A 9,655-nucleotide genomic window follows, 5' to 3' on the forward strand; every position below is an offset into this window, starting at 1 on the left:
ATGGTGACATTAAGGTTTTAATCTACACTGTCCTTGTTTGAGTTTTATGAGGATTAATCTGAACTATAAATCATGCAAAGCTACTCTCGCAGGTTGTTTTGGCTTGAAATTCTCATAAGATTACTGCATTATCACCTCATGAAAACTATTATGCAATTATTTTGGCACTTCATGGCCGTGTTAGGTCACATTTTGCTACGCATGAACTTTAACCTGTTAGCAGTCGGACGTACCGCCCACGGTACATTGGATGGTTTAGGGGACTAATTGTAAATTTGTAGGACTGCTAAGGGGTTAATCAAGTAAAAGATAAGGAAAGTTTTTAATAATAAACATCCAACTCTTCTTATCAGTGACAAGTTAATAATCTCTTTACAAATGAAAGGAATGTTGTTGCAGGAGACCATAAAACAAAGCCAATAAACATGTTTTCTGGTGCATTTGGAAACTTTCCTGATTATTAAGCATGGTAAACACCTATGCTCAATTTACTCCAGTGGTCCTTTTCATATTCATCCAGTGTCATCACACATTTTTGTCTTCCCCTCCCGTGACAAAGAGGTGAACAGCCTTGTTGGAGTTCAGCATCTGTCCTGCTCGCTGTGCTCCGGTGATGGCAGCCAGTTTGTGAGCGTCGTAGCGCGAGTAGAGTGCCGTGCAGGTCCAGCTGGCCTCCTCCCCCTGAGTTGCTGTTGCCAGCATGTTACACACCTCGCTATAGAAGTGTGGGAAGGAGGGCAATCCATAAAATATCAGGTTCTGGATCCCTTTGATTGTGTACCTAAAAGAAGCATGTCAGAGATCAGACTCTTTTAAACCAAGGACAACATGGTCCATCATCTTCTCACGTTTTTTCCAGCTAAAAACCCTGGCTTTATACTTGGAGGAGCTGACTGTCATCCAATCTGCAAGCTGGATTTCTGATGCTGATGCAAACCAAGCTATGGTAATACAAGGACCAAATTCCCTGCAATAATAGGCCAGTTCCCTTAAAGTCCACAAAACACATGTAGACTGGTTGGATAAACCTCAACACACATTTGAATGCCCTTGAGAAGATAAAGGCCTCGTCCAGTGATGAAAAAAAGCAGTGAAACAGTTTTACCTAGAAAGATGCCAAACTGAGGGCAACCTGGGTTAGACTAGTAAGATTTAGTAATAAGATTCTATTAAAATGAATAGTCAGCAGCTTGGATACCCAAGTTGGTGCTGATCTTTCAAAGGTTTAAAAAACAAAAAACCCGACTAACTACAGACGAGCAATTGAAGTGTTGCTAAAGGCAACGGAAAGTGCATTAAAGTAGGCCAGGTGCATTATAAAAGCATGACTAAGACATTCATTAGAAAAAAAAAAAAAAAAAAAAAAAGCTTAGAGCCACCAGCAGTGCTTTAAGGGCGCTGACATAGTTTCTTTTTATTGGCACATAAATTACGGTGTCATCTGCAATTAGTCCCATAGGGAAAAATAAAGAGAAGAGAATTGGCCCAAGAATTAAACCCATTGGACTCCACATGCAAGAGTGGCTGAGGAAGAAGTCTGTCACCAAAACGAGCCGAGAAGGTTCTCTGTGTTTAAACCACCCTCGATGCCTTAGTGTTCTACACGGGACAAGAAACTTGTGTGGTTCACAGCATCAGAAGCATCAGTAAGATTTAAAAGCACAATAATAGTGAAGTCATGCAATTCACAAAAACAGGGATGATTTTCAGAACAGACTAGAAAACTTCCAAAATACTGTGAGTGCCTAAAAAGAACTGCCGTTTTAAAAGTACAGTTTTCTCTAAAACTTTAGGTATATATGGCAGTTTTTAAATAAGTCTAAAATTAGAGAAAACCAAAGCATTAGGATTTGTGTTTTCATCGGCAGGAGTACCACAGCTTATTAACATCAGTCTGAACGGCCTATTTATTTTAAACAGTGGTCTGAACGATTGGTCCAATAGTCTTCCAGAGCTCTTTAAAACGGATCAAGGGGAGCAAATTAATGGGACAAGACACTGGCTAAAGCCGAGTGATTATTCTCTTTAAGCGAGAGGATAGAACTGATATAAACTGTCCTTTATTATCTCCTACAGCAGAGGATATACTAAACCAGTTTCTATAACAAGAAACGTTATAAGTACATGCATTGCTGATGCGATTTGACTTTTCAACAGCCTGTTTAACCCGCAGCTGAACTATCACGCCGAACGATTACACTATCACGCTGGTGTAATAAAATCTTATCAAGGTGTTACCTTGAGAGCATAGATTTATATAAGCTTCCTAAATTGAGATCGTGAGCTGTATTAATTGATCAAAGTGCATTCAAGGATTTAATGTAACTTAATTTGCTTAGTAATAACTGTTGGAGTAGCTGCAACCTTTGCAGTAATTTTAAACAAGGAGGAAATTAGTTGGATAAATCTAGCAGAAAATGGCTTCATGTTTTCTTTTGAAATATTTAGGAGTTATTCCATGATTAGACATTTATGTGCTCTAAATTACAAAAGAAAGAAAGAAAAGAAGCATCAAAGCAACAACAAGATGAAAACACCTGACAGTACTACAATTCTTCTTCTGACTGCTCCCCTAAGAGGTTACCACAGCAGATAATCTGGCTCCATTTCAGCCCAGCCCTCTTTTACACCAAACCTCTGCACGTCCTCCTTCACTTTATTCACAATTCTTCTCGAGGTCTTCCTCTTTGCCTCCTGCCTGGCTTCTCCATCCTTTGTCGAATATATCTCATATTCTTTCTCTTCACATTTCCAAACAAGCTCTCTAACGTTGTTTTCAAACTGAGCTATCCCTCAGATTACTTATTTCCACTCTTGTCCAGGTCACTCCCAATGAAAATCCTACCATCTTCAGCTCAGCCTCCTGTCTTTTTGTCAGTACCACCACCTCACAAACCACACATCATAGCAGCTCTCACTACCATCTTGTAAAACTTCCCTTTCACTCTTTCTGCTATTCTTCTATCAGGTATTTAAAATCTGCCTGTTCACCTCTTCACCTGTCTCCCCCAGAACAGACTAGAAAACTTCCAAAATCTCCCCCTTATTCACACACACATTCTGTCCTGTCATCTGCAGAGACTCATGCTTGACCCCGTCTGTCAACCTGTTCATCGCCAATGCAAACAACAGGGGATCCCTGATGCAATCCCACCCCCACATTCATGCCCTGTACCAGGCTCACATACTTCTCTGCCACTTGTGACTTCATCATACAGTACCATAGTTTCTCTCTTGGCAACTTGTCATATGCAGCTATCAGGTGAGTGCAATAAAATGGATTACAAATATATATCAGTTATCTGGTGACGTTAACTCTAAAGATTAGTGCCTTTAAAGCCTTCACAGCCGACAGAAGCGACGGATATAAGTTCTCTTACAGTTGAATCTCTAAAGTTTAGTAAAGCCAAAAGAAAAGTGTTACAAGCTGAACAGGTAATAAGCGACCAATTGGTAAAAGCTGGTACAGTCTTGTTATTGAAACTCCCACAACAGGCATGTTTTTTTTGGCTTTAGATTGTGACACTTTGAGTGGGTATAAAATGTATTTGGTTGCTGTTTGAAACAAACAAACAAACAAATTAAAAATCCAAACCAGATCTTAAATGTCTTTTTAAGGCCCCGAAAAACATGCAAATTAAACAAAGCTACATTTTGACCACCCTTTGCACCCTGAGGGTCTTTAACTTAGGAAATTCCCACCATATTTAACATACCAAAGTTATTGTACAAAATAAATCAGATGACTCAGAGGTGGTCAGGTGGGTTTTTTGTCTTCAGATTTGTTTGATTTACTATGGAAAAGGCCCACATGACAGAGCATTACAAAGAACTGACCTCTTGTAGAAGTGAAAGCGCTCCGTAAAGAGCATGAACTGTTTCTCCCCCTTTTGAAAAAAGTGGCGTGCTCGGGACACCTCGGATTTGCTGGAGTACTCGCAGACGCTGGCAAAGTTCATCTCCTCTTTCTTCATGTAGTTACGCAGCCGAACGTAGTCGAAGTAAGACGGGATGTAGATCAGAGTGTGTGACATAACCGAATCCTTGTACTGCGGCAGCACTTTGTCTATAAAGAACTGAAACCTACACACAAAATCGGAGAAAACAACCAATCAGCTGCCAGGACCTATATCGTAGAATGCTGTGAGAGAGAAAAAAAGAGCACTAATGTCAGGAGACAGTTTAGGGTGAAGGTACACGCTGGACTTTACCGAGCATCGTGGTCGATGAAGCTGGCGGAGGAAAACATCTGGAAGACATGAGGCAGCTGGACCAAGACCTGGCAGATGGAACCAGTTTTTGGTATGTTCTTTATGACAATCTGAGCCAAAAAACACACAAAGAAAACAAAAGAATTAACACCTTAGTTAAAACCAAATCAATATGAACCTGCAGATATTTCCGAGCCTTGTTCTGAAAATGTTACACGATAAAGGGTGTACATCCACCACCTCTCTCTCTCAGCAATAGTAAAGTGTGAAGTGTGGCCTACCTGTCCGCGGTAGTTGGCGCAGTGCTTGGTGAGGATGTTGTTGATCTGTGGGTCCTGAATGGAGCTGAAAACCAGCGTCTGCCTGTAGTGTCGGGCCCAGTTGTTCAGATTCCACATCCTCACTCTGGAAAAGTCGACACCGTGGGAGTCCAGCGGCTGCAGGTTCATGTGCTTCATCACATGCTGGTGACCATAACGGGGAAAAACAAAAGGAAGGAAATAATAACATTATGAGGAATTATGGAAGATAAAAGCTCAGAATTTTCCTGCTATTCATTTAAATCGGATCTGAAAAAATACATTTAGAGGAAAGATTTCCCTGATTTCGTCGTTTTTGTTTCTCCTATTAAAAACGATGTAATGTGGATTTTTAAATGTGCTACATAAATGAATGATTATTATTGTTATTACATCCAGAGTACTTTGTAAGTAGCATCTGCTAATAGCTGATCCAACATAGTTTTAATGGTACCAACTTGTTCAAATGTTAAATACTAAGGACAGTCACCATGCTTAAATGCTCGAATAGTCATTAAATTAAAAGCAAAACGTTTTTCAACCATTTCCGGAATTACTATGCTACTATGTGCCAGACACTAATAAACAGAAGTGAAGAACACATTAAAAGCATTAAAATGAAAATCAGGGCTTGTATAAAGCTAACATGTCATAACTTTATAACAGCTACACATACTGATTTAAAGTGAGGGTGCAGGGGAAGTTATGCTTAAGAACGGGTGAAAAGGTCTTAGTAAATACTAAATAACGTTGACGCCGATCCCTACATAAAGGCTTAAAAGAAAGCTTAACTCAGCTCATGAATTATTCTACAGGTTGGCATTCTCGTAATGGCTTTTGTTTCCTTTATAATCACTCAATTAGGTCTGTAAGCTTTTTGTTTCCATCAAATCTGTAAAAAAACATAATGAACTTCCTCCATTATCACACTGAAGTTTAATTATTACACTGCGCGGATAAGAAACAGGATAAAGCAAGATAATTTTCCAACTAAGATTAAAAAGTACATTTCATCACTCTGGATGGGATTTAAATTGCAGCAGTAATAATAATAATAATAATAACTCAAATGCACTTTGGACTTTGATTGTGATAAATGAGTACAGCAGGCAGCAGTAAAAGCATGAGTGAAGTAAATCTGGTCAGAATGAGTCTTAAATGAAGCTTTCATCTCATGTTTGCATTTAAAATGCAAACATGTTTGTTGTTTATGCCCAAAATTGCTTCCTAGACAGCAGAGGGCGCTACGTTCTTACCAGCACGTGCTCCCAGTTCTGCATGAGGAAGACGTCTGCCTGATCCACCACTAGCAGTTCGATAGAGGACAAGAAATCAAAGTCTCTCTTGCGTTCTCCTTCTGCTCCCAGCACAGTGCGAAGGCCCAGAGGAGACGTGATGATGATGTCGGATGAGTAGAAGGGGGCATAGAGGCGCATGCTGCCCTTCAAAATGGAGACACCTGGAGAGGACAGAGCAGGAGAAGGTCAAAGAGACAAACTCGGGTTTTTAAAGAAGCTAGGGTTCTTTTTTCAGAGCGTACCTATCCTGAAGTGATCGTCCACGTTGCCTGTAAAGATAGCGTTATAGTCGTCTGGTCTCTGCAAATTGGGCGGCTTCTCATCCTCGTCCTCTCCAAATTCTTCCTTGAACTTCTTCTTGTTGCTCACCATCACTTTCTTGCCTTTAGTCTCCAGCAGGCTGATGAGCGTATGGACGACCTGCAGCGCGCTTCCCCGAAATGGAACGAGGATCAGGACCTGACAGATTCATCAGGGCGATGACAGCAGGTTAGCAGATACTCAGCAATACTGATATGTAAGTAAAAAGAACAAGAACAAAAAGAATAAATGAACATTTCTGTGGATTACTTTTGGCCTGGTGAGTCCTTGGTCTCGGAGTTCATCCTGTGGCTCGGCTCCGGCTTTAGTCCGACTCTTCTGCTCTTTCAACTGTGAGTTATGAGCCAGGACCTGAGAATTAGCCTTCAGTACATGGTTAAGCACATGGAGGCAATATGCACTGCGCACATGTGGTCCCTGCTTGACAGGGCATGTCTCCGGGTAGTACAGATCTTTATAGGAGCCCATTAGGGCCAGCAACTCCAGCTGGAGAGGGCTGATCTCTTCGACCTGCCCTTTATGATTGAACGTCTGGTTCAGATCCCTCCAGCGTGTCTCCACAAGTTTATGGAAAACTGGGAGGTTTGTGTCTGTCTGGCGGCCGATAGGGCCAAACTTCTCCAGGGGATTGGTGCAAAGCAGAGTTCCCAGCTTTGGCCACTAAGAAAGAGAAAGGCAAAGGCTGAAACTTTACGTTTTGTAATATGATAAGAGCGGCACTTCAATTTCAACTTTTATATTCCAATTCTTGGGAATATTTCTGGATATTTATATATTAGAGTTATTTGTATTAGAGCTATTCTTTAATGTATTATTTGTATTTTAATTTGTTTGTTAATGTTCTTATTGTCATGGAGCAACTGAGACCACACAACTTCCTCTGGGATTAATAAAGCATTTCTGATTCAGATTTTATGACCTATCATGCTTTTACTTCTTTTATGTGATATATACACGTATACAATAATGGATGCCAATATTAAACATGCCCAGAACATGTACAAGTTGCTCCCGTGAGCCAGAACCTCAGTTTTAGGCTTCATATTTTACTTATGGCTCCGTGTGATGTCACTGAGCACAAATACGCTTAACACAATCACCTCAGGCACATGGCTTGGGACTAAAAGCACATAAAGTCCACCCCTCCTTGCTAATCAAACCCTATGTTTTAGAGGTGGAACCAATCTGAAGAAAGTTGGGGGGGCGGGGGGGCTTAAAGGAGAAGGGGCTAACACGGTTTTTGTCAGACAGAGGAATATAATATGAGGGGCTGCACCAAGGATCAGCAACATAAAGCTACTCTACAACTAAAAAAAATGCAGCTGTCGATAAGCAGTAGAAGTCTCCTTTAATGAAGATGTATTTAATGAGACTGGTGTACCGTAATCTGAGTCTTTGATTTGCAGCCCGATGTTATCTTCTGCACGTCCTCTTCGTCAAGCTCTGTGTCCAAATGCTGGACAAACATGTCTGTAAACAAAGAGCAAAACTATAAGACACACCATACTCGTATCTAGAGCTGATAAAACAAATGTACAAGAAAACATTTAAAAATCTGTTTTTTTAAGATACTAAATAATTCTGCTAAAGAATTCAGGAGATCTTTTTTTCCCCTCCAACCCTTTAAGTACCTTTACTATCTTCGTCCCGTGTTTCCTCCTGTTCTCCTTTTCCCGTGAAGTTGGTCTCCAGACAGAACTGGGACTCATGCTCTTTGTCTACAAACTCATCTCCCGGCTCCTTCCTGTCATCCTCCCCATCTCCTGCTTCCATCAAAGCTTCCTCTCCATCTGCAGGTTCTCCTTCTCCCTTTTCATCTTCATCACCACCCTCACTTCCCTCTTCAGCATCAATCTCATCTGAGATGGAAAAAACACAAACACATTCAGTGAAATCCAAAGTGGTGTTGAAATAAAGAGCTCTGGAAACAAACAGCTCACCTTTACCAAGAAGCTCCTCCTCTTCTTCCTCCTCCTCCTCCTCCTCCTCATCATCATCATCATCATCTGTGCTGTCCTCCTCTTCGCTCTGAGCTTCACCTCTTGGTTGGCTGAGAGTTGAAAGAAGTTTCTGATAGGCTGTTTTCTGCTCTGGTTCCTCCTCTTCTTCTTCTGGTTCCAGCTCATCGGCCTCTGACTCAGATTGTTCTGGACTTGACGGCTAAAAATGAAAAAAGGTAGCTCATGAATCCATTTATTATCGCTGTGTTGATGCTGTTCACGATTATTGCTGCTCACTGAATGTGGCATCATCGCTTTGTGTATAATAGTGAATACTGAACCTAAATCTAACCTCAAAACTGGATCAAATGTGATGGTTTATGCAAGGATGGGGTGTCATAGATATTAAAAAAAGTATATTACAGATTAATTATTTTAAAAGTAACTATTTATTTACTCACTTTACTGTCTGAAGAAGGTAATTTGATACACGACATTACTTGTTCATTACTTCAGATGACCTGAGATGCTTGGAATGACAAATTAACAATGTAAACCTTAGGCTAAAGCAGCCACTCCCCAAGTCAAGAGTGTGCAACCCACTTACTCTTGTTAAAAATGCAACAGAAATATTGTATTTCATTAAAACATGTACTCAGAACCCATAAACCACACAGGCTTTAGGTTATACAGTCATACGCGAACACTAACGCAAGTGACCCACCTGCCACTGGGACACAAACTTACTTACTTATTAAATTTAGCCTTAGGTCACAGTAATGTCACAAACTACCACCTCATACTACCAGTTTTGTTTCCCTTTTTATATAAATAAATACATTTATACAAGTCTGTAACTGAACATACTAGTAAGTAATTTCAAACTGAATTTCTGTTATTACTCTGGCCCACCTACAGTTCCTTAGGCAGCCCACCAGGGGGGCCCTAGAGCCCACCCTTTGGGGATCAGTACTAAAAAGCTTTGATTTTGTTCCGTGGTCTTTCCTGTTACACTTCTTTGAAGACCACCACCTGGAGCGCATGCATAGCTGATCACAAAAAACAGGCAGGCATGCAGCCGTCCGCACGGACCCTCGGGCATGCCGTGTTACGATAAAACTTAAATCAGTCTAACCTGAGAGGACTCATCAATGTGGAAAGTATAATCAAGGCTTTATTGGGAGACACTCACACAAGACATAAAGTTTTAAAACAAGTCTGACAGCAGCGTTGGTAAAAACGAGCCCAAACTGATAAAATAAGACATTTTTAAATTTCATGTATTAGAGGAGCCAAAACAATAAATACCACCTATTATTACATACTTTACTTTAAGTAAAGCATTACAAAGCGATACAATGTAAAAAAGGAAAAACAAAGGCACAAAATGAAACAGAATTTTTTTTACAAACTGTATTTATAGAATCATATACAGGAAGTCGGGGAGGAAAAGTAGACTTTGACAAGCCACACACTTTTTACAGCACTAAACTGTTTAGGACTTTCTACTCACCAGTTCCATTACTTGAGTTTTTTCAGGTCTTTCATTAACTCTGTAAAAAAAAAAAAAAGACAGAGAGAAAAAG

The 9,655-nt window shown here is 40.4% G+C and overlaps 1 protein-coding gene across 1 annotated transcript; it reads right to left on the minus strand.

Moving 5' to 3' along the window:
• Nucleotides 1–303: 303 nt before the first annotated feature.
• On the minus strand, nt 304–7,984 carry LOC102210133 (digestive organ expansion factor-like). Its single transcript, XM_005755300.1, has 9 exons — nt 7,761–7,984; nt 7,511–7,599; nt 6,379–6,789; nt 6,051–6,267; nt 5,767–5,969; nt 4,493–4,675; nt 4,212–4,321; nt 3,838–4,083; nt 304–781 (listed from the first exon to the last, which is right to left on the minus strand). The coding sequence occupies exons 1-9, from the start codon at nt 7,900–7,902 to the stop codon at nt 526–528; spliced, it is 1,857 nt and encodes a 618-aa protein (XP_005755357.1). The 5' UTR covers nt 7,903–7,984; the 3' UTR covers nt 304–525.
• Between the last annotated feature and the right edge of the window lie 1,671 nt (nt 7,985–9,655).

This window comes from Pundamilia nyererei, unplaced genomic scaffold (genome assembly GCF_000239375.1).
Source record: "Pundamilia nyererei isolate P.nyererei 1_Seehausen unplaced genomic scaffold, PunNye1.0 scaffold01166, whole genome shotgun sequence".
Lineage (NCBI taxonomy): Eukaryota > Metazoa > Chordata > Actinopteri > Cichliformes > Cichlidae > Pundamilia > Pundamilia nyererei.

What these genes read in the sequence shown, in the direction of transcription:
- LOC102210133 (XM_005755300.1), bottom strand. Translation starts at nt 7,902, where the DNA reads ATGGAAGCAGGAGATGGGGAGGATGACAGGAAGGAGCCGGGAGATGAG. An exon ending in ACGGGACGAAGATAGTAAAG is followed by an intron (nt 7,600 to 7,760) that starts GTACTTAAAGGG and finishes CTTTGTTTACAG; the next exon opens with ACATGTTTGTCCAGCATTTG. An exon ending in TTCATCGACCACGATGCTCG is followed by an intron (nt 4,084 to 4,211) that starts GTAAAGTCCAGC and finishes TTTTGTGTGTAG; the next exon opens with GTTTCAGTTCTTTATAGACA.